The sequence below is a fragment of the Xyrauchen texanus genome, chromosome 11 (genome assembly GCF_025860055.1).
Source record: "Xyrauchen texanus isolate HMW12.3.18 chromosome 11, RBS_HiC_50CHRs, whole genome shotgun sequence".
NCBI lineage: Eukaryota > Metazoa > Chordata > Actinopteri > Cypriniformes > Catostomidae > Xyrauchen > Xyrauchen texanus.
The window spans coordinates 18,683,029-18,708,633 of NC_068286.1; the positions used below are offsets into that span (position 1 = coordinate 18,683,029).

Below are 25,605 nucleotides of genomic sequence, written 5' to 3' on the forward strand. Positions count from 1 at the left end.
AACAATCGTCAAGGTAATTCAAACACGCACACCATTCATTTTCAAAGAGGTGAGCACCGCATCTAGGGCTGGGTATTGAGCTCGATACATTTTAGGCACTAACCGAATTGCCTCGAGTATCAAAAAAATATCTTGTCGTTCATTACCAAATTTCAATACCTAAGGGATTAATCTAGTCAACATCAGTGATAAACATATAACATGCTAGATGTGCCAAATCTAAAAGTGCCGGTGATTGGCTGTGTTTAGGCATCAATGAAAAACACTAGTTTACGCCAGTTACACCCAGAGATGCAGCTCACACGTGAAATGTGGCTACATTTCACCAGGCTCGATGCCAACAGCACGTGATGCAATATTTGCGAAAAGATAATTGCTGCCAAAACCGGCAGCATGACAAATCTGATGAAGCACTTGACAGTGCACGAATAAACTTAAGAGCAGAAAGTTGCTCCGTCTTTGACTGCAAGAAGACCGAGCCGGTGCAGTCATCCTCTCAGCATCCTCCTGCCACAGAGCTTCCTTGAACATGCCCACCACACGAGTCCTCCTCCAAAACTACTGATGAATGCAGCGGCGCCATGACTGGGACTCCGACAGGTAAGGTTAACATTTTGCAAACAAACCAACAAACAGAATCGGCTAACTTGTAGTGGTAATGCTTGTGTACATGTTAAATTAATGTTTCTGTGCGTGGTGATATAGTCCTATAAACTGGGACCTACATTACATTAGATATTGTTTGGATGTATGGCTAAAGATAGCTAGCTAAATCGATGCTAAAAATGCTTTAAGATTGACAGTAACTGATCAAGTTTAACTCACATTAAAGTAGTTATTTTGTTAAACCATACTTATCCTTAGGTTTGGCTGAATTAACAGTCTTCACATTAATGTTATACCCTCTGCCCCTGCCGACCCTGGCATGAGGAGGACCAGAAGGCTCAGGAGAGGAGTCTTTGAGTCTGTAAAAAAAGTAAACAAACTAAAAAAATAAAACCAAAGTTTTTTTTTTGGTAATGTTTTTAATCTAGTTAAAACAGATTTCATAAAATTGGTATCGGAAAAGTATCATTTAGGAACCGGGCAAGATATCGGTATCTCAATTTTTTGAACGATACCCAGCCCTAGCCACATCTATACATATGTGTATGTGCGGGGAGACAGAGACAGACTGAAAGGACTTTAAATTGATACGCATTTCCCTCGAACGTGAATCTCAAAAACCGCCTATGACACAGTGCAACTGCTACATGTAGTACAGGTCCTTCAGATCTATTGCCGCAAACCAGTGCTGAGGATGGATGTGCGATAAGATCTGTTTCTGAGTTAAAATTTTTAATGGCCGTGTCGAGAGCATGCGATTCAAGCATCTCAGAACTACAATGGGCTGAAGCCCGCAGTCCTTTTCCAGAATGAGGAATAACGGTTGTAAAACCTGCTGTGTGTCTCGCAGTCTGGAACAGTCTCCATCATATTATTATTAGATAAATTAAAATAATTTGGCCCACATAAGATGGCATTTATTCCAAACATGGCCAAGCAGTGTGTGCATGCATGCAGGAGAGAGAGATTTTGGCTATTAAATGTATTTTTTAAACATTTAAAATATTTTTGGGGATATATTTAATATTCATAATTGTTTTTGAAAAGACGTTATTTTATATTGGCTACTTTATACTTCACTTGTAATAATGTTTGGTTAGACTTTATTTAAATGTGTCCTAGTTACAGTGTAATTACATAAGTAATTGCTTATTATTACTAATTAACAACTTGTACTTACTAAAGGTTTAGGGTAAGGGTTTGGTTCAGGGTTAGTTGAGTGGTGGTGGCGTAGTGGGCTAAAGCACTAAACTGTTAAGCAGAAGGTTGTCGGTTCGATCCCCACAGCCACCATCATTGTGTCCTTGAGCAAGGCACTTAACTCCAGGTTGCTCCAGGGGGATTGTCCCTGTAATAACTGCTCTGTAAGTCGCTTTGGATAAAAGCGTCTGCCAAATGCATAAATGTAAATGTAAATGTAGTTTTAGGGATGCACCGAAATTTCGGCCGAGAAAAAAGGCCGAAAATATATACCTCCTCGCCCCGCCCCTCAGTGCTCAGATTTCAATCTGGATCGATCTAGCCCTTATCACAGCGCTACCAAACAAAGGCCGATCATGTCAGCGGTGTGGAAATTCTTCAAAGTTTCTGATAAGGACATCAAATTTGCGATCTGCAGTGTTTATTCAGCAGAACTTTCAAGATATACAGTGAGGAAAATAAGTATTTGAACACCCTGCTATTTTGCAAGTTCTCCCACTTGGAAATCATGGAGGGGTCTGAAATTGTCATCGTAGGTGCATGTCCACTGTGAGAGACATAATCTAAAAAGAAAAATCCAGAAATCACAATGTATGATTTTTTAACTATTTATTTGTATGATACAGCTGCAAATAAGTATTTGAACACCTGTCTATCAGCTAGAATTCTGACCCTCAAAGACCTGTTAGTCTGCCTTTAAAATGTCCACCTCCACTCCATTTATTATCCTAAATTAGATGCACCTGTTTGAGGTCATAAAGACACCTGTCCACCCCATACAATCAGTAAGAATCCAACTACTAACATGGCCAAGACCAAAGAGCTGTCCAAAGACACTAGAGACAAAATTGTACACCTCCACAAGGCTGGAAAGGGCTACGGGAAATTGCCAAGCAGCTTGGTGAAAAAAGGTCCACTGTTGGAGCAATCATTAGAAAATGGAAGGAGCTAAACATGACTGTCAATCTCCCTCGGACTGGGGCTCCATGCAAGATCTCACCTCGTGGGGTCTCAATGATCCTAAGAAAGGTGAGAAATCAGCCCAGAACTACACGGGAGAAGCTGGTCAATGACCTGAAAAGAGCTGGGACCACCGTTTCCAAGGTTACTGTTGGTAATACACTAAGACGTCATGGTTTGAAATCATGCATGGCACGGAAGGTTCCCCTGCTTAAACCAGCACATGTCAAAGCCCGTCTTAAGTTTGCCAATGACCATTTGGATGATCCAGAGGAGTCATGGGAGAAAGTCATGTGGTCAGATGAGACCAAAATAGAACTTTTTGGTCATAATTCCACTAACCGTGTTTGGAGGAAGAAGAATGATGAGTACCATCCCAAGAACACCATCCCTACTGTGAAGCATGGGGGTGGTAGCATCATGCTTTGGGGGTGTTTTTCTGCACATGGGAGAGGGCTGACTGCACTGTATTAAGGAGAGGATGACCGGGGCCATGTATTGCGAGATTTTGGGGAACAACCTCCTTCCCTCAGTTAGAGCATTGAAGATGGGTCGAGGCTTGGTCTTCCAACATGACAATGACCGAAGCACACAGCCAGGATAACCAAGGAGTGGCTCTGTAAGAAGCATATCAAGGTTCTGGCGTGGCCTAGCCAGTCTCCAGACCTAAACCCAATAGAGAATCTTTGGAGGGAGCTCAAACTCCGTGTTTCTCAGCGACAGCCCAGAAACCTGACTGATCTAGAGAAGATCTGTGTGGAGGAGTGTGCCAAAATCCCTCCTGCAGTGTGTGCAAACCTGGTGAAAAACTACAGGAAACGTTTGACCTCTGTAATTGCAAACAAAGGCTACTGTACCAAATATTAACATTGATTTTCTCAGGTGTTCAAATACTTATTTGCAGCTGTATCATACAAATAAATAGTTAAAAAATCATACATTGTGATTTCTGGATTTTTTTTTAGATTATGTCTCTCACAGTGGACATGCACCTACGATGACAATTTCAGACCCCTCCATGATTTCTAAGTGGGAGAACTTGCAAAATAGCAGGGTGTTCAAATACTTATTTTCCTCACTGTATATATACAGAATACAGCAAGAGAGTTCTACTGGAAAATGTCACAACTAGCACAGCTACAACACAACTTGAGACGTATAGCTGAACTACGCCAGAAGCGACAATCCCCTTGACTATGGTCGCATTTAAAGACGGCTTTCCATTGCTTGCGCGGATTGCGCACAGGTATTTATCTGCCCAAGCAGCACAGAGTGAGAAACTGTTCAGTGCAGCATCTCATGTTCTTGATGAGCTTTCTGACAGGAGAGACTGTCAGAACGTTTAGCAACTTTTGTTCTTGAAGAGAAACCTGTCACTTGTACTTAAATAGAAAGCGGTCCAATTTGATGTGAATAGCAATTACATTACACTTGTTCTTCACTTGAGGATACATCTGTCGTTTACAGCTGAGGTTGGATTTAGTTCAATTACTGCTGTTTTGCACAATCATTTTCACTTAAATTGCACATACGTTTACATAAACAGAATAGAGCACTGATCTATATATATATATATATATATATATATATATATATATATATATATATATATATATATATATATATATATATATATATATATATATATATATAAATAATAGATATATATATAGATCAGTGGAATAGAGGCCCTCTGCCATTCTGTGTTCTGCCTGTTGTTTTAATTAAAATTACTGTTGCATATTTAAACTTTTTGAAAGATGTTAGCTAAGTTCATTTCTTGACTCTTGTTTTGCATATAATAGTTTTCTAAAACTTTACATTATTTGGATAATTGTTAATAAAATCTGTAAAATTAGATTTTTACAGAACTGAAAGAAGAATAATATTTAATATAGTTTTAATATATTTTTTGTCCAATTTTGGTGTGCTACTTTCAATAAAAGTGTGATTTATTTTATTGGTTTGTAGTTTTTCAATTCAGATTAATTAAATTCATGAAATTAATGAAAAAGTATAAAATTAATACAATTATACACAACATTTTTTTTTTTTTAAATAGGTAAAAATTTCGGTTTCGGTTTTCGGCCAAGTGCATCCTGGATTTTCGGTTTCGGCCCAGAATTTTCATTTCGGTGCATCCCTAGTTAGTTGCTTGTAATTAAACATAATTGACTGTAATTAATTTTAGTAATTAAAGCATAAAAATGAACAGATATAGTAAATGCAGCACATTACACGGTTTTGCAAGTGTGGGTCACCAGTCAAATCTGTTATTTCTTGCCCTGGACCAAGAAGGTTTAAACCAATACTCCGGGTTCAAAACAAGTTCAGCTCAATCGACAGCATTTTTGGCATAAAGTTGATTACTACAAAAACTTATTTCGGATCGTCCCTCCTTTTCTTTAAAAAAAAAAGCAAAAATCTGAGGCACAATGAAAGTGAAAGGGACCAATCCATACACTTTAAAATACTCACTGTTTCAAAATTATAGCCACAAGATGTAAAAAAATATGGGTCTTAGTGTGATAAAATCACTTATTATTATTCTGTGTTAAACTGAATCAAATTTTACAGCTTTGTTGCCATGAGGACGTAAACCCTAAAACCTCAGTAAAAATTATGATTTAATCAACTTAACAGACCAAGTTTTTTTTAGAGAAGAATTAATGTAAGTGCTTTTAAAAATTACACACTTCAAATTTCTTCTTTTAAACCCTACAAAAATTGGTCACTTTCATTTCCATTGTAAGTGCCCCAACTAAAACCAAGATTTTAGTTTTTTAATGAAAAGGAGGGAAGGGTCAAAATTGCTGTGGTAATCAACATTAAGCCACAAATGCTGTCGACTGAGCTTAGCTTGTTTTGAACCTGGAACATTCCTTTAAGAACCCTTGTTGCATTACATTGCAAAGGACACAGATTATCCCTCAAAATCAGAAAATGAAAAAGTCTTCCATATGGGCTTATATGTCCCATATGTTTAGCAACAGTTATACCAGATATTGAACAAATCGATCTGATTTGAGTGAAATAAATAAATAAATAAATAACAGTGCAGAGCAGACAATCCTAAAGATCAGATTTGAGGGGGAAAAAAGCACAAATCATAATTGTATGTGGTGTGAACAAAGCCTAACTGGCCTTAACTACCCAGAGCTTGAAACATTTTATCCAATGACATACATAAAATCTACATATCCTTTATTGATTCTGCAGCACTGGATTCATTCATAAATCCCCTGCGAAAGATCTCTCAACGATTAATGATCCCCAATCCACACAGCCTGCATGCCCCATAATAATGAAAAAGAGCTCAGCATTCATCTTCAGTCAGACTGCCTACAGGTTGTAGCAACTGGAAGACTCTTTCACTTAAAAATGCAGTGCAGAGTCACTAGAAATTGATTTCTAATAAGTCATTAATCACTTCCCAAAACCTGAAAAACCAGTATCTGCTTAAAAAGACAGTGACAACACAAAACAACAAGCACATGAAAATCACACGTAGCACTGGGAACTTTATCAAATGATCAAAGAGGTTTTTAGAGGACTGAAGGGTATTAAAAAAGCAAACATAAAGGCGCTAAGGGGGGCATTTGATGCCATGCAAGAAGCAGACGTGTGAGCGACGAGCTCTGCGCACTTTGCTAAATTTTTTATTATTCTCATGTTATAATCTGGTGAAATTCGATACACTCAGTTACACATATGCTCTTTGAGGTAAACATGGCAAAGAAGTCAAAATCCTCAGGCTCTGGAGACATTAAAAGACACAAACGTGTTCAGGCCTACAGGGGACTCGATTTGGATGGTGCGGCGGGAGAGGAGATCCAGTGTCAACTTTCCAATATGTCGGTGATGCTGATGAAGGTTTTTGCTGACTTGGAGAATCTAGCTGTATTACGGCGATGGAAATACAATTCTCCGAGTTGGTTACAAGAGTGGCAGATGTTGAGAAATGAATCGATTATCTGGAGTCATTGGAGTGAGATTTATGCGCTATTCCGCCAGCGACCAAAGTTGATTTGGAACACGTTCTTGGAATGCTTGATGATCTTGAGAATCGGAGCCACAGGAATAATGTCCGAATTGTTGGAATTCCTGAGCATGAGGAGGGGGTGAAAGAGATATGGTAAAATTCCTAGATGAGCTTTTCCCGAGTCTGCTTGACATAACAGGCCATAAACTGGAAATCGAGCGAGCTCACAGAGCTTGATTGTTTCACTAACGGGGAATGTGGTCTTTATCATTTCTGACACACAATACATTTTTCTAATATGACAATGTAGAGCGGAGGAGGGCAGGGCCGGGATGGAACAATGCACACCGGTCCCCAATCAGCCTGATGGGGGCGCGCGAGGGATAAAGGCGGACGGTGACAACAATTCAAGACAGAGAGAGAATTACAGGCAGCTGCTCTGTGTGTTTATATGTTTGTGTGTTTTTTGTTCATTTCTTCATGAAACTATTATTTATATTGTCAAGCTGGTTCTCGCCTCCTCCTTTCCCTAAATCGCTTTTCAGACAAAATGTCAAATGTTATTATGAGTGGATTGTCTCTCTCCATGTGGAATGTGAATGGGTTGGGGCACGCTATAAAAAGAAGGAAGGTTATTACTTTTCTTAAACATAAGAAATATTATATAGTGTTTCTTCAAGAAACTTTTCTCTGCAGTAAGCTGAAACATTTGGGAAGATATGGGGTGGACATGTTTTCTTTAGTGCTGGCACAAGTAAGAGCAAGGGAGTCATTATACTGGTAAATAAACATCTACAATTCAAATGTCTCAAACAGTTAAAGATAAATTAGGGAGAGTAATTATTGTTTTAGCTGAAATGGTTGATTTCGAACATTGATAATCTGGGCTTTTTTATAGATCTTGAAGGGATGTTGCAAGCCGCTGGCACCACTCATGATATAATATTGGGAGGAGACTTTAATCTGTTGATGGATTCAGTCCTTGATCATAGTGAAGCAAAAATATGTAAGCCTCCTAGAGCAGAATTGACGCTTCACAGGATGTGTAAAAATCTTGGTCTTGCATATTTTTGGAACCCATCTGGTAGGGATGTATCCCTTTTGCAAAATCCTGATTTCCAACAAATGTTAAAGACTGAAATATATGTTTATATGAAGACCAACTGGTCCTCAGTATCCTCTGTGGGCGTGGCTTGAGAGGCACGTAAGGGGTCGGATCATACAGTATGCCTCATTCATCAAAAAATCCAAAGCTCGAGAACTTGTTGAGTTGGAAGGAAATATTAAAAGTGCAGAGGCAGAGATGAAGCGTCGTATGTCATCTGATGTCCTCAGAGAATTGACCCGATTGAAATATAGATATAATACTATTTTGTTGTGGAAAGTGGAGTTTTGGTTATTCAGGGCAAGACAGTCATAATTTGAGTCGGGGGACAAAGGAGGATAACTTTTGGCTAGATATATAAATAAGAGAGAGTTTTTTCTACCATTCCTTCAGTGAAATCTGCTGATGGTGAAATTCTATTTTGATCTCTATATTTCCACATCTTCATCTACTGATGAAGATATCAGAAACTTTGTGGAACCATTAGTACTTCCTAAACTGATGACTGAGAAAAAAAAATATCTTGATTCTGAAATAACCTTGGAGGAGCTTGATGAGGTAATTAAGGCCCTGCCTACAGGCAAGGGAGAGTAAGCTTTGCCGCTGCGTTTTTCAAATCTTATGCTACAGAACTGGCTCCACTTTTGTTAGAAATTTATATGAAATCATTAAAGAATGGAAAGCTTCCGCCAACAATGACACAGGCCCGGATCAGTCCGATTCTTAAAAAGGACAAAGATCCAAGTGAGTGTAAAAGTTACCATCCAATTTCCCTGATCCAGTTAGATGTAAACATTTTGTTAAAAGTTTTGGCTAACAGATTAAGAAAAGTTATGACATCACTTAAACATATAGATCAGGTGGGGTCTACTTGAATTAGGTGACTTATCAATATCATGTGGTCAGTATCAAATGATCAATCTCCAGTCGCTGCTATCACACTTGATGCCGAAAAGGCATTTGATATGGTAGAATGGGATTATCTTTTTAAGATTTTGGAAATGTATGGGTTCGGGAGTACTTTTATTGGTTGGATTAAGTTAGAGACACCCTGTAGCAGAGGTACTAACAAATGGACTAATTTCAGATTATTTTACTCTGGATAGGGGTACCCAGCAGGGTTGCCCTCTTTCCCTATTATTGTTCTGTCTTGCCCTTGAACCATTAGCAGACGCAATAAGAAAGGAGGATGATTTTCTAGGGGTGATTGCGGGAGGTGTGGCGCATAAACTTCTGCTTTATGCAGATTATATTTTATTATTCGTCTCCGGCCCTACTAGATCTATGCCTTGCCTCCACAGAATTATTAATTCCTTTTCCAAGTTCTCAGGATACAAATTCAATTAGTCTAAATCTGAAGCATTGGCTTTGACAGCGCACTGTCCAGTAATGGCCTTCCAGTCGGGCACCTTCCAGTGGCCCAAACAGGGCATTAAATATTTGGGAATTTTATTCACAACAAATTTGTCTGATTTAGTCAGAGTTGATCCCTTAATAAAAAGGTTTTCGAATTATGTGAACAGGTGGGCTTCATTACATTTATAGATGATTGGGAAGGTTAATGTTATTAAAATGAATTTTATTCCAAAATTCATCTACCTGTTACAGTCTCTCCCTATAGATGTCCCCCTTTCTTATCTCAAGCAATTTGATAGGATAGCGAAGTCCATAGTGATGTTAAGCATCCCAGGTTAAATTTCAATAAGTAGCATAAGCTGAGTGACAAAGGTGGGTTAGGCCTACCCAAGATTTTTTTTTTATTATTATGCATTCGGTCTCAGACATTTCGCTCATTGGTTGCTTCCAGCTGAGAGAGCCCCTCCCTGATTTTGAATTGAAAAGGAAGTTCTTGCCCCTATCTACCCACTGCAAAAACTTTGAATAAAACTAATCGGAGAAGAAGTCACACCCTGTTATCTTGCATTTACACTCGATATGGACAAGTGTCCGGACTGTTAATTCAGATATTTATTTAAACGTAGCCTTGATCATATCAACCATAGACTATGTATTAATAAGTCCCCTTTCTGTTGGTCAGATTGGATTGTAATGGGGTTAACACTCTGTGACCTATTTGAGAGTATTGAGACCTTTTGAAAATTTGGTTCAACATTTTGGGATTCCCAGATCTTAATTTTATAAGTATTTACAGCTGCGTCACCTACTCTGCACTGTTTTTGGGAGTGGCACGCACCCCCCTAGAGTGGCAGATACTCTGGGGGCTAGGATTCTACAAAACATCAAGGGTGCACCTTATGCAATTTAAGATTCTACATAGATTTTATTGGACCCCTTTTAAATTGTATAGACTTGATCTTAAGGACACGCCCACCTGCTGGCGATGCCATTCAGAAGATGGAGACACCACCCATGATTTTTGGGGGTGTGGTAAGATACAGTAGTTCTGGTTGAGGATCCAGAATTTTATGGGTGACATATTGGGTACTCTGATCTTGTTTTGCACCAGGCTCTGTATTTTGGGTGACGAGGCAGTCATTGATGTAGGAGATAAGTACATGAAGAATTGGATCCTGGCCAGTGTTATGGTGGGCAGACAGTTTATCCTTTGAGGGTGGAAGTCAGCTGGAGCCCCCTCGTTTCGTAAGTGGTGGGACGAGATGGCAGGGTGGCAGCTTGGGAAGAGCTGTCATATAGAAGGCTAGGCAACATGGATATGTTCATCAGGAGGTGGGGCAGCTATTTGGCCTTTTTGGAGGGCTCTCAGGGAGGGGCAGTGGAGGGAGATGTGTTGTTTTAAATGTGTGTTTTGTAGCCTTTTTGTTTTTGAACATATACTTTTTAAAAATGTATTTCTAAATATTTTCTACTGTTTTATTGTGTGTTTGTGTGTCTTTGTCAATTTTATTTGACCCCTGGGGTATCAGTTTGTGTTGGGTGGTGGGGTGGGATAGTTAATGTTCGGGAGGAAGGGTTGTAAATAATATAATGTGATTTATTATTATTATTTTATATATGTTATATGGAATCAATAAAAAAAATGAAGAAATTATATATATGAGAAATAAATAATGGTGCTAAAGTCATATTTTGAGGAATGAGGTGAAGCTTATCCAGGTTTTTGCTTTCTGACAAGTTAAACTGATCTTGTCCTCTGCCGGTTTTGCATGAGAATCAGCATTCTAGCACATTCTGCACTGTTTCCTGTGATTGTGATAGTTGTAAATACATGTATACCTCCTCATGTACCCCACACATTTTTTGTATGGTGTACAAAATACAGCTTTAATTGTCTTATCAGACAACCTCAACATTTAAATTTGTCTGTTGTTGTCCCAAACATGCTCAGACTTTAAATAAAACAAACAAACATTGACCTCATCCTATCGGTTTAGATGTATAGCATATATAATATTATGAGAATGCTTTTTTGATTTTGCTCTACCTTCAATGAGATGACGTTAAGAAGACCCAAACATCAAGATGATCCCCTGATTAATTACACTGAGGGTGGGAATTTGATTATCATGGGTCAGAAAGCTAGCAAAGTAGAGCTGAACTTATTTTATTGTTTTCTTTTTACTTTTAATCTGCTACCATGGTCAACCAATAGGTTGAGAAAACAGTAAAAAAAAAAAAAAGAAGTAAAGAGTACACGCATGCTATTTAATTAATAAATTAAAACATGGTCGGTTTTACCTTTGTTGCTAAAGTCATCAATCATGACAATCTCAGCCAGGTATCGCCTGGGAGTTCGTTTGATGACACTGTGCACTGTTCTCATCAGGGTGGACCAGCCCTCATTATGGAAAACAATGATCACACTGGAGGTGAGGAGGTTGTCATCATAATGCCAGTATTTACACCTGAGGAAAACATGCAGGAAAATGCACTCTTTACTGGAAGTGAATTGTGATGTGGCATACAAGAGTGTGGTCAGGGTGCGCACACTCACTTACAAACACACACACACAGCTTATAGGTATTATTCACCAATAAATGAAAACTCTTATCATTTATTCACCCCCATGCCATCCCAGAGGTTTTTGACTTTCTTCTGTAGAACACAAATTAAGATTTTAAGAAAATTATCTCAGCTCTGTAGGTCCATACAATGCAAGTGAATGATTGTCAGATCTTTGTAGCTCAAAAAAATAAAAATAAAATAAAAATCATATAAAAGGACAAAAGACTACAGTGGTTAAATCCAAGTCATTATAATAGGTGCGGGTGAGAAACAAATAAAAATTTAAATTCTTTTTACCCTAAATCTCCACTTTAACTTTCAGATGTGAAAGTGAAACAGGCACCACAATGTGACTTTCAGAAGTAAAAGTGAAAGTGGTGATTTAGGGTAAAAAGGATTTACATTTTGATCTGTTTCTCACCCAATCCTTTTATATATACTTTTTGTGTCCTTTATATGATTTTTGATACAACAAGTCAGTAAATGACAAAAGATTTTATATTTAAGGGGGTGAGCTATTCGTTTGTATCAGCAGTAAATTCTTACACACATCTCTCCATGCAGTGGAAGTATTTTTTTAGACAGGAAACAGCAACCCTGCATACAGCTTCCTCTGCACATGGGTGAGCAATGCACAGCAACACTTCCTCATTCTCCCTTTCTAAGCTAAGCTCTAAGCAAAAGTGTAGCCTCATCCAGTTGAATCCAGTTCCAGAAAGTATTTATACAGTTGCATGCAAGACTGGCAGAAAGATGGTACTTAAACTATGAATTGCACCAGCTTGATGCTATTCTTAGGAGGTTTGAGCTCACAGACACATCTCATACATTAGAAACATAGAGAGAGACAGTGAAAACAACACACACAGAGAGAACTGCTTGAGCTATGGAACCTAAAGGATATACAAAATTGTAATGGCATAATGAAATAGAAAGACACTGCCTTTGTTTGTTTGTAGGTTCCAGGTGGGTTATTTGCATTAGGGCTCAATGCAGCACTTGTATGTGCAAGTTCTTCAAAAAAGGGCTTGAGCAGGTTGAAAAATGTGTTTAAACGAACTCCGGCTACCTTCACCAAATATGACATAGGCATTTTGCATAAAAAACACACTCATTTCCCTCCCAATACCATAAAGATTTCCTTGCACAAACCTGCAACACACTAAGCCAGAGTAATGCTTTCTTGTTTAGTTTTTCTTTGTCGGATTTAGGTTTCAATGTTCTCGCGTAAGCAGTGTCATAAAGGCCTAAATGTTACATGGAGCAGTAAAGCTATACTCAACTGGAAGAGCAATTCACTCCCTTGACGTTCAGTCACACTAGAGATGAAGGGTGTGCTGCACTATTCATAAACATGTTGATGACTGCACCATGCTACTGCCATCTAATGTTAACTGTTCTTCTAAACCTTAAAATAAAGATGCTATTTATTCTTATGTGTTAATTACTTTTAGTACCGAATATCTGTGCAAGAAAAAAGCTGGTTTGGACACTTATCTGAATGTTTCTCATGATCCTAAAATCTTTACAACTAAAGGTTCATGCTTCAACACTTAAAATATTCTACACAAATATAAATTGTGCCTCTGTATGAATTTCTTTACAAACCAACATTTTAATAATTTGTTCGTTTTAAATGGATGAGTTGAATTGGAAAAGCAGCCAAAAAGTCAAATTTCAAATTGGGTGAAAGTGTGCCTCCCCCTATAGAGAACTTGAAGACAGCCCCCCCCCCAGCACTAATTAGGCTATTATTATTGGTACTACTAGGCTGCTGCTACTACTACAAAACTACTTTTTTTTTTCTTTTTTTTTATTAAGATAAACTTTTTTTTATTAAGCTATCAACATTCCATTTTAAATTCAGTTTCATTTTGAAATAAGTCATATTTTTTCAAAATATTTCAAACACTTTTGTCTTTCTTTTTAAAACATATTGTGAACACACTTTGCAAACACATTTTTACCACATTCAAGCAATTGGGAAACAGTTAAAATTAGCCTTCTAAACAGAATCCTCCACAGTCAAAAAACTAAACTAATATTCTCAACAGGCCTATAACCAAAGAGCCAACAAAATCAGACATAGAACCAGATCAGCAGGATGGACAGCTCTATTTTCTGATCATTGAACAGATAAACCTTGACGGTCAAATAACTAAACTGGAAACATGTTCATTAACAGCCACAGGCGACTAACGTTCTCAGTTGAATAAGAGATATTTTGGAGTTCTCTTACGAGAGGTTCTCTCGTATTGCGTAAGCTAGCTTACGCTACGGGAAAGATTAATCTTTTCTGAGATATTGAAGCCAAAAAATTATCCTTAATTTTGTATCCATTGTCAACGCAGTGCAGCAACTGCATACCTTGAGCGGGCTAGCTAGGTTGCTCTGTGGCAACTGCCGCAGCCTATAGACGAACTTGAGTGAACTTGTGTCCAATGACAGGCGCCCGCGCCGTCACTGTACCAAAGCCCGCCAAAATGGGCGTGGCTAGAGTGCATATAAGCGTAAGTTCGTAGGCTGGAACCCTGATTTTCATCTACTCAGCGAAGCTCTTCGCATCTCTGAACTGCAGAAGCCGCGTCGCCGTTCCAGGGGCATCTAGCAAGCTTGGACAGCGCTCGAAGAAGCCGGCCGTCTTCGCCACCTTCAGCCGTCCTGCGAGCTACGCCATCCGGCGACGTATCCTTTATAGAGCAAGCTAGTTCCTCAGCGAACTTCACAAAAAGAGCAACGAGCGTCTTTTTAAAGATGCCTCGCACCACCTGCGCCTCATGCTGCGCCCCTCTCAGCGCCAGAGACCGCCACCTCATATGCGCTCTCTGCCTGGGACTGGAACATGAAGAGCTCGCCCTCGCTGACGGCGGATGCGACCTCTGCGAGGAGCTTCCGACCCTGCGGGCTCGACTCGAAGCACTCAAAACCGAAGCCGCCGCGCCGCCTTACGTTTCGCCACGCAGAAAGAAGCACCGCTCCCAAAGGCTGCCGGAAGCAGTGTTAGAAGCGACTACCTCGCCGGAGCCTCTCCCTCGAGCCTCGCTTTCACCCTCCCCGCCCCCCCCGGGACGCGCAGTTGCCGCCGAGCGGCCGCACTGTTGCCATCTCGGATGACGAGGCGGAGGATAAGGGCTGCTGTTCCATCATGGCTTCGGACAGCGAGGAGTGGTCAGGCTCCCAAGCCTCCTCCTCGGCCCAGGAATCCAGCAGGACCTGCGCCGGAGTCGAGGAAGAACTAACGCGCCTCCTCACACAGGCTGTCGACCGCCTCGGGCTCGAGTGGTCACCGCCCTCTGAGCAGGCTCCCAACAGACTCAACGGCTGCTTTCTTCAGAGCCGTCGCCGCGCGGCGCCCTGCCGGAACTCCACGCCAAGCTCTCTAAATTGTGGAACGCGCCTCTCTCGGCCAGGAACCGATCCCATGTCTCCACCTCTCTTGCTTCGGTGGACGGCGCCACCGAGAGGGGCAACTCTTCCATCCCCCCGGTCGAGGATTCGGTAGCAGCACACCTTTGCCCGCCCTCCGCGAGATGGCGGTCTAAGCCAGTGCTCCCGTCTAAGGCCTGCAGAACTACTTCCGCCTGTGTTGGCCGCGCCTTTGCCGCCGCCGGCCAAGCCGCATCTGCTCTGCATTCCATGGCCGTTTTACAGATCCTCCAAGCGGACCTTCTCCTAGAATGGGATGAGAAAGGCAGGCACCCAGAGGCTGTTTCAGATCTAAGGAGCACGACGGATCTCGCCCTTCGCGCCACCAAAGCTGCAGCCCAAGCCCTAGAAAAGTGCATGGCCGTGCTGACTGTGACCGAGAGACACCTATGGCTAACGCTAGCCGATATGGGAGAAGCTGAGCGCTCCACGTTCCTCAACGCGCCGCTCTCTCCGTCCGGTCTCTTCGGTTCCGCGGTGAGTGGCATTGTTGACCGTTTCTCGGAAGTCCAGAAAGCCACCCAAGCCATGAATCTCTTCCTGCCTCGTCGCGCTAGCTCCTCTGCAGGCCGCCCACGTGACCAGCCTCCTGCACAAGCCTCTTCACAGCGCCCAGCTCAGCAAAGCCAGACTTCTCAGCGTCGACAGGGCGGCCGCCCTAGAACGCGCTCAGACAGCCGTCGCAGACCGCCGCCCCCCCGCGGGCCTCGGCCTAAGATTGCGCTGAAACCTGAGCAACCGAAGTCCTCTTAGCTTTGTTAAGGAAACGACGGCTCAGTCCCGCCACGGCCGGACCACCGTCAAAGCTTCGCCCCCTGTCAGTCCCCTTCTCTCAGGCTACTGCAGTGGTGGATTCAGCAGCCAACAAGCCGGTGATACTGCCCGCTTGCCTGCACTCAAATGCCGTTTTCACGGCGAACAAAATAAATTTTGTGAAAAGCAAACATGCCTTATGTGTAGAAAATGTGCCCACAATCCAGTGTTCACCCCTACACACAAGCATTACACATCCCGTGTCCCTATCAGAGCCCACGCACATAAAGCAGGCACAGCTAGCTCGAGTGTTAGTCAACAAACGCACCCACGAATCCGTGCACGCGCCCCTTCTCTGCCCGCTCTGTCACACGGCCAGCAAACACCTCTCTGTATTTAAGTCCCATGCCCGTGACTATGCTCGCGCATCACTTCACAGATGTAACTCTTTCCCCATTCACCTCAATCGGGAAGTCACTCACAGAACAGCCCGTCCCTGCTGTCTGCGAGCAGTCATGCATAAGCACAGTAAGCGCGCTCACACAACTCTTCCCAGGGATATCCAAATGGGTGTTAAGCACAATAAAACAGGGCTATTTGCTACAGTTCGATCGCCGCCCTCCCCGCTTCAGAGCGCGGCTCGAAACTACTGTGAACACGGAAGCAGCCTGCATGCTTCGTTCAGAAATAGCAAACCTTCTGTGCAAAAGGTCCATAGAGAGAGTGCCACCTTCTCTGAGCGAGTCGGGGTTTTACAGCCGTTATTTTCTTGTCCCCAAGAAAGACGGCGGCCTCAGACCAATATTAGATCTCAGGGTTTTGAACAAGGTGCTCGCAAAAAGACCGTTCAAAATGCTTACAATCAGGAAACTCCTCGCGCATGATGCGCCAGGGGACTGGTTTATTTCTCTCGATCTGAAAGATGCCTATTTTCAGATTCAGATAAATCCCGTCACAGGCCATTCTTGAGATTCGCCGACGGCCAGGTTTATCAATACACCGTCCTTCCGTTCGGCCTGTCTTTAGCACCCCGTACTTTCACGAAGTGCCTGGATGCGGCTTCGCACCCCTGCGGAGTCAGGGCTTGCGAATTCTGAACTATTTGGACGATTGGCTAATTTTGGCACAGTCACATACGGAGCTTCTGTCTCACAGGACAGTTCTCCTCAGTCATCTGAACAGTTTGGGTCTTGCAGTCAATTGGACCAAGAGCTCACTACAGCCCAGTCAGGCAATTTCCTTCCTTGGAATAGAACTAGACTCCATGGCGATGACGGCTCGCTTATCTACACAGCGCGCGCGCCGTGTTCAGCGACTAGCCGTGTCCTTTCAGATGAACAGCCTCACGCCTCTGAAAAAATTTCAGAGAATGCTAGGTTACATGGCTTCAGTCGCAGCAGTACTTCAGCTGGGTTTACTGTGCATGCACCCGCTTCAGCATTGGCTGAACACCCGCGCGTCTCGCCGGGCTTGGGCCACGGGCCGCCAGCCGATCAGAGTGACTCAGACCTGTATCTCAGCTCTGCAGCCCTGGGCAGTGGCTGAATTGTATCAGTGGGGAGTGACGATGGGAGCTGTATCTCGTCGAAAAGTCATCTCGACAGACGCGTCCATCACGGGTTGGGGCGCGGTCTGCGAGGGCTCTCCGGTTTTTGGCCTATGGTCAGTTCAGGAAAAGCTCCTTCACATAAATTGTCTGGAAATGATAGCGGTCGAGTACGCCGCGTGCGCTTCCTCCCGGTCATTCAGGGTCACCACTTCCTGGTCCGTTCGGACAACAGATCGGTGGTATCCTATCTAAACTGTCAGGGCGGTGTCAGATCCAGGAACCTCTTCCATCTGACAAAACGCATACTGAGTTGGTCCCAGTGCCACCTGCGCTCGCTGAGGGCGACGCACGTGCCAGGCCACCTGAACGACGGCCCAGACAGACTGTCCAGAGACAATATTTCCCCAGGGGAATGGTCCCTGCACGGTCAAACAGTCCAGAAGTTATGGAGCATATTCGGCAGAGCAGAGATAGACCTCTTTGCGTCAGAAGAGAACTCTCACTGCCCAGTATTTTTCTCGAAAAGCGAGGACGCGCTGGCCCAGGACTGGCCCAACCGCCCGCTTTATGCCTTCCCTCCCGTCTCGTTATTGCCACAGGTAATGCAGAGGATCAGGGAAACGCGTCACTCAGTGCTCCTCATAGCCCCGCGCTGGGGGAATCAGACATGGTTCCCGGAGCTTACGCAGCTGCCCCGTGGCCCATTCCAGTGAGAGCAGATCTCCTCTCTCAAGCTCGCGGCACGATCTGGCATCCCCACCCAGAGCGCTGGGCGCTGCACGCGTGGGTGATCAACGACTACCCGTCGCTTTGCCAGAAGGAGTAATAAACACTATCATACACGCTAGAGCCCCTTCCACGAGAAGACTCTATGCGTCCAAATGGTCTGTGTTTTCAAAATGGTGCACCGACAGAGACCTGGACCCACGGACATGTGGGGTGTCGTCGCTGCTCGTGTTTTTACAAGAGCTGCTGGATAAGGGCAGATCCCCATCCACGCTCAAAGTGTACATGGCGGCCATCGCGGCGTTCGCTGAACCCCTGCACGGCCAGTCACTGGGAAAAAACGAGCTGGTCATCCGCTTCCTCAGGGGAGCTAGAAGGATGAACCCCGCGCCCCCATCGGTTCCTATCTGGGATCTTTCTGTAGTTCTCGAAGCTATGAAAGCCCCCTTTCGAACCGCTTCAATCCGTGGATTTGAAATACCTTTCACTCAAAACCGTTTTCTGACTGCCCTGTCATCAGTTAAACGTGTGGGAGACCTTCACGCGCTGTCTGTCAGCGCTGCGTGTCTTGAGTTTGGACCAAGTGACTCCAAGGTCATTTTAAAGCCTAGACACGGCTATGTCCCCAAGGTGATCGGTACTCCTTTCAGAGCACAAATCATTTCCCTATCGGCGCTGCCAGCATCCGATAGCGAACGCGACGCCAATCTCCTTTGCCCAGTCAGAGCACTGAGATTGTATACTGCGCGCTCCGCCTCTTTCAGACGCTCTGAGCAGCTTTTCGTTTCGTTCGGAAGGTGCACCAAGGGTTTCGCCGCCTCGAAACAGACACTGTCTAGGTGGATAGTGGACGCTATTGCTGCCGCGTACGCGTCAAAAGACCTACCATGCCCGTTAGGCATTAGGGCTCACTCCACCTCTAGTGGAGTGAGCCCTAATCGTGGGCATGGTCCAGCGGGATTTCCATTAACGACATATGTGTGGCAGCGGGCTGGGCTTCCCCCTCCACCTTTGTCAGATTTTACAATCTGGAAGTGCCCGCTCTGCAGGCAAAACTACTAGCGGTTTAATACGCTACAACTCCCCTGGTAAGCTGCACTGATGGGACACATTCCACACAGACCGGCACCGCCGCTCTGTCTTTTCCTTCCCACTATGTGCTTATGTATTACACACACACTGGCCCGCACTCTTGCCGGCCAAATATTATTTCCCCACTCACAAGGGCTCCCCCGGGTCCCCCCACCCCCGGGGCTCATGCAGTGGATGCTTGGCGCGCACAGCGTTGACAATGGGTTCCCGTAGCGTAAGCTAGCTTACGCAATACGAGAGAACCTCTCGTAAGAGAACGAATCGGTTACCTTACGTAACCTCGGTTCTCTCTAGAAGAGGGAATGAGTATTGCGTAGCCGGCCGTGCTCGCGCCACGAGCGATTTTCGCTTCATTCAATGAAAACCAGGGTTCCAGCCTACGAACTTACGCTTATATGCACTCTAGCCACGCCCATTTTGGCGGGCTTTGATACAGTGACGGCGTGGGCGCCTGTCATTGGACGCAAGTTCACTCAAGTTCGTCTATAGGCTGCAGCAGTTGCCGCAGAGCAACCTATGAGCTCGCTAGCTAGCCCGCTCAAGGTATGCAGTTGCTGCACTGCGTTGACAATGGATACAAAATTAAGGATAATTTTTTGGCTTCAATATCTCAGAAAAGATGAATCTTTCCCGTAGCGTAAGCTAGCTTACGCAATACTCGTTCCCTCTTCTAGAGAGAACCGAGGTTACGTAAGGTAACCGATTCGATTTTAGGCTACATAAGCCAGTGTTTCCCATCCTTTTTTCTTCCATGCCACACGTTTTACGCCTACAATTTTTTACAGCACACCACTATGCCACATAGGCTAACCATCGTCAATATTTTTCCTTTTCAAGAACTTGTCCATGTTGTCGTCTTAGTAGCGTGTTTACTTGTAATGTTTGAAATTCGGCTATTAAAAAAATAAATAAAAAAAACAACAAGATGTATACAGTGCTTTCTCTGGGTCATACAAATTCCATCATAATATATTACCCGTCATATTAATTGTCATATTTTAATGATAATAAGTCATTTAATAGCTTTTATTTTCATTCACATTTTCATTCTTAATCATGAATTTACAGGACGAGCATATAGCAGATTATCATTTATTTATTTATGAAGAGAACAGATGATTAACAAAGACACAAACCAGATTAAAGTTTTTTCCCTGCAGTGATAGTGGAGACCACTAAAACACGACCTATGAACAACACAATATTACAAAAAACAATAACGATTAAAATATGAACAAAGCACATAAAAAATGAACTGAACAGAACTCAATCAACAACTCAAACCTTCCTCCTGGTCCGCATCGACTTAAACTTGCCTGTGCGTAATCAAACGCATCAAGGGAGACTGATGCTGAGGCAATTGTCATTTGCCTCGGACAGACCACTTCTTGTGGCAGTTTTAATTTGGTTCTGGAGGCTGAACCCAGCGTCAAGTTCCGCATCGCCATCCACATGACAAGAGTTGCAGAAAGCGTCACAGAGTGGCGAATTTACCAGTTTGCCACGTAAAAAATCATAAGAAGTGCACAGTAAACATTGAAAACATGTATCTGGAAGAGAGAGAAAAAGCTTGCATTTGCTTTGAGAGCAGAAAATGATAAAATGACTAGTTTAGGTCCAAGCGTTTTCTTGGTGAATTTAAATTAGTTCAATAACTGGGGTCTCTGATATTCGTAAACGATAAGGTCATATTTATTTAAAATTATGAGACATTCAATGTCTCTTCACAAATTTGGACAGTTATTAAATATTTGTTGTTGCTTAGTACTCTCAAAAACATTATTGGTGAAGAAAAACTTGCGTGTGAAAAACACTTTGGTGTGACGTCACTTCATAGAATTCAATGTATTCTGCATCGCTGACGTGAGTCATGTGAAAAATTCTTAACGCGCATAATTATCACTTATGTCACATTTGCACATTAATCATTGCTCTTCACAATCACAAAAGTGAACGATTGTGGTTTCAAAACGGCGGATTTCTCCGAAAGGAGATTTATTATTATTTTCATGCATTTATTTATTTTGTGGAATTTGATAATTTTCCAGGGCACACCTGACAATCTTTCACGGCACGTGGCACAGTGGTTGGGAAACACTGACTTAAGCCAACTCATCTTTGAAAACATCAACATCAAACATCAACCAACATGGACAGCGCTGTTTTGTCACAGTATAAAATGTGTAAAAATCTCTTCCATATAGGCTTATGTTAAGCAAAAAAATTATAATTTTCATCACCCCTACATCAGTGGGAACAATGAGTACGACTTTTTGATGCGCACAGGTGATCGATGCGGGGCTGCGCGGTAGAAAGGAATAAACGTAAATCGTCCTCCACCTGCAGTCTTGATCGGCATTTGCATTTAAGCAGGGTCAAAGCAGAAAACCCGCACTTGCATAGCCTTTCAAGAGAGGTGGGGAAACACAGTCACTACAAAGAGATCCATTTTGCTACATGTACATGCATAACATGCAAGCTAGCAGGACAGATGTGTGCAGACGTGAAGCGTTTTTTCCCCCCACGCTGCGCCTCCCTGGGGCTCTGTGGCGCCCCCCCCAGGGGAGGCACGCCTCACCAATTGAAAACCTCTACTCTACATAAATAAGCCTTCTAACTTATTTCTATATTATAAGAAACTGACAAACAAAAGATTTCAGAATATTTCAGAACATGCACATTAGAAACAAGCCTGCACATCCCGTTTGAGAAATGCATGCCCATGTCATTTGCTGTTCTTAAAACTTTTAACTAAGGGCCACAGGCAAGTCCTTAACTTTATTAATTGACATGCTGTGACTCACACGAAAATAAGCACATATTACATAGAAGTCCTCAGAGAAAACTGGCCTTGCCCCTTGAAAGATTCAATTCAACAATTGACCGATATCATATTTTGAGAGTTTGTTTTGTGTTAATGGCATGACTGGATAATAAACTGAAGCAAACACAGCACAGGTTAAGAAACCACTGAAGTGTGAACAGTGACATCTTTTGACAAATTTGGAATCACTGCACAGTATAGTCACCAACTACACATGCCCAATAACAAAGCTCCGCCCACCACTGGAATACTGTTGCTCACTCAGGCAAGCTTTAAGGAACATCTCATATAAATAAATTGCAGATTTCTATAAACAGCAAAAATTATTAGTAAAATGTGCTCATAAAGAGGCAATTAAATCTGCCATTTGTCAAGATAGAAATTGTTAAATTACACAGCAGCAGGGTTAAAAACTGTAGCGACTGTGAAATAAAATAAAAAAAAATGAAAATTACAGCCAAAGAGAAATTATAGCCTACTAAAAAGTGAAAATGTTCACGTTTCCTAACATTCCTATAGCCTACTCACTATGGTACTTTCAACACTTTATACCCTCTGCAATAGCCTGAATCAGTACATAAATGGATTAACATGAAGTTATTTGTGTTAATTGATCTTGGAGAAAATGTAGGTGTCCTTATTGAAGCTGCAGCCTACATATTAATTTGTGAATGAGAGATGACAGTTTAATTTAGAGCATGCACCTCATAACATTAAAGCCTTTTAATGTAGATGGCCTTCATGCCATCCCAGATCAATATGACTTTCTGTCTTCTGTAGAACACAAATAAATATTTTAGAAGAATATCTCAGCTCTGTAGAACCAGGATCCAAGTGAATGATGGCCAGAACTTTGAATCTCCAAAAATTTAAACAGGGTTCCCAATCTTTTCAACGCACAATCTACCAGGACATTTCCAGGATATTTTATGTGCCACACAGTTGTAATATTAAAGCAAAAACACACAAAAGGCCATTCAAATTGTGGTTAATGTAAGGTAATTTTTTATATTTATATTTGTCAGTTTAATTAAATTTCATCATCAAAATGGTGTCTAATAAAATACATTTGCTAAAACTTTAATCAAAAGGAAAATAAAATTATTTTTATTCATAACATTTTCAACATAACATTATTTTAAGTGCTTTGCTTCAATGCTGCACAACATAACTTCACAGATGTGCAATATCGCTCTAAAACATTATTGTTATTTATTTGCATTATATATGATCTTTTACCCATTTCATGGATCCATTTAAATCAAGCGTTTATTTAGTAGTTTCTGTGTTTTTGTAACAGTAGTTTCTCACCTCCAGATAAGCAGTTTGCTATATGTTCCAGTGTGTTTTTTGAACCCTAAAAAGTTGATTTCATTAAAATAAAACAGGATAAACTGAATGTGCTGCACGCTTCAGAGCACTCTGCTCACTGTCATCTACTTCAAACATACACACACCAAAAGCATGCGTGATGCTCATGAGAGGTGTTTTCATCGTACAAGCGGCAGGCTTCTCACAGTCATTTTGAAACACGCAGCACATGCAAAGTATATATTTATGTAATTAAATCACAAACGTTTGCAGTTTAATAATCGCACTAGGATATACTTGATTTATTTTGTATTAAAAAAAATATGTCCCCCATATGACAAATATTTAGAATTTCAACCCTAAATTCAGTGACATTCTGCATTTTATAGCTGATGCAATTTGTATGACTGGATTCAGTGATTCCATCCATGTTTACATATCGCAGAAATCATAAAGCCCTACAAGTGGTAACGGCCATACAAGACTCTGATAATTGAATACTGAAAATGAATTTACATACAAAGGTGTAAAGGCCAGTGTTTCCCAATAATGACATATACTGTTATTTTTTGTCAATATCAGAAAAAACAAAACAGCTATATCTGTGATAGCCTAAGCATTGTTAGCACTTGTTAGACACTTATTCATATTCTTATTCTGCTGTTGAAAGTAATGAAGAGCATGTGATTTTATCATTCGCAAGTGATCTAGTAAAAGCTGCACCATATTTGATTGACAGGTGGTGTATGTGTGCTAAATATGCGCATGTGTTCCGAAAAATGCTCATGCTAATGCGCACCAGAACAGTCATATTCACAATTCTTGGTGAGGTATTCACAGAAAGTGATGTCTAAAGTGAACAAAAACAGGAGAGAAGAGCAGATTTGTATTAAAATGCCAGACTTGTAAGTAATGAAAGATAATAGACCTGCTGCTATATATAGTGTGTCATTATAATAATTAATCAACCATAACAACAAAACGAGAAATCACTCACTGCTCTTGACTGTATAACTTTAGCTTTAAAAATTATTAATGTATTATAATCATACAGCGAAGACCAGTAGTAGTTTTATGTTGCATTTCATTCTAAATCTTTCCTTGAATACTTGATAGCCTACTGCTGTTAAAAACTTTTAAAAGTTTTTTTTTTTTTAAGGTTTTCTGCATTTTATTAATTTGTATTTTTTGTTCTTTTATTTTTAATCTATTTCTATTCATTGCTGTTTTTATTGTTTTTATTGCTTTGACTTCCATACGTAACATAATATAATGACCATATGACAATAGCCTCCTCCCCTACCCAGTGCAGTGTAAATTTCTGTCACAGAGAATTGAGTTGATTGCATAGGTACACTTTAAGAAAACATGTAACTTAAATGTACTTTTTTAAGCAAATGACTGATTTATTTGTCAGGAGGACAAACACATGATAATGCTTAATGTTGAGCCCTGGCTCAAATGTATGCGCTAGTCAATTTTGTGTTTGACCATTTGTTAACTGCGTTTAACTCGGTCTCATTTATGCTTTGTGGGTGTGACTTTATTGCAGTGTCATCACCATTCATATCTATACAACCAGTGTGTTTATGATTAAATTACTACTATAGCACAACATTGTTTACGAGAGCACAAAGTTCTTCATAGGTTTAGCCTCTTAATTTTGCTGTCAAAGTGCATCAGATTAATGCATTTTACTTTAAAATGTACAACACTTTCTTATGGGAGAGGGGGTGTGGGTGGGGGGCATGCACCAGACCCCCTAGAGGGTCTGAGGTCCACCCACCACAGTCTCACAAAATCCTGTGGGAAACACTTAAGGCCACATCACCATGCTACCAACTCGGGGTGTGAATTTTCAAAAAAAATCTGTGGTCCGACCATCATTGTTGTCTAAAGTTTACAACTAAAGTTTACCAAAAAATGCACTATATCAATACATTTAACAAAAACCTTGTAAACGACACAATCATATTAAAAAAGTAATTAAAAAAAGTTTAAAAAAATTCCAGCAAATATTTTCCAGGACAAATCATTCTTTTCCAGGACAATTAGTTTTTTTTTTAAATTTTCAATAATTTTCCATGACTGGAAAAATGTACTGCGAAATGCCAGGTTTTCCATGATTTCCAAGACGTGTGATAAC

At 41.6% G+C, this 25,605-nt stretch overlaps 1 protein-coding gene across 2 annotated transcripts in view; it reads right to left on the reverse strand.

Moving 5' to 3' along the window:
* The window catches only part of LOC127651187 (N-acetylgalactosaminyltransferase 7-like), a 47,100-nt gene that overhangs the window by 12,789 nt on the left and 8,706 nt on the right, over positions 1–25,605 (reverse strand). For both annotated transcript variants that reach the window (XM_052136899.1, XM_052136898.1), the window contains exon 3: positions 11,511–11,677. In XM_052136899.1, the coding sequence (XP_051992859.1) occupies positions 11,511–11,677 (167 nt within the window). The remainder of the gene's footprint in view (positions 1–11,510; positions 11,678–25,605) is intronic.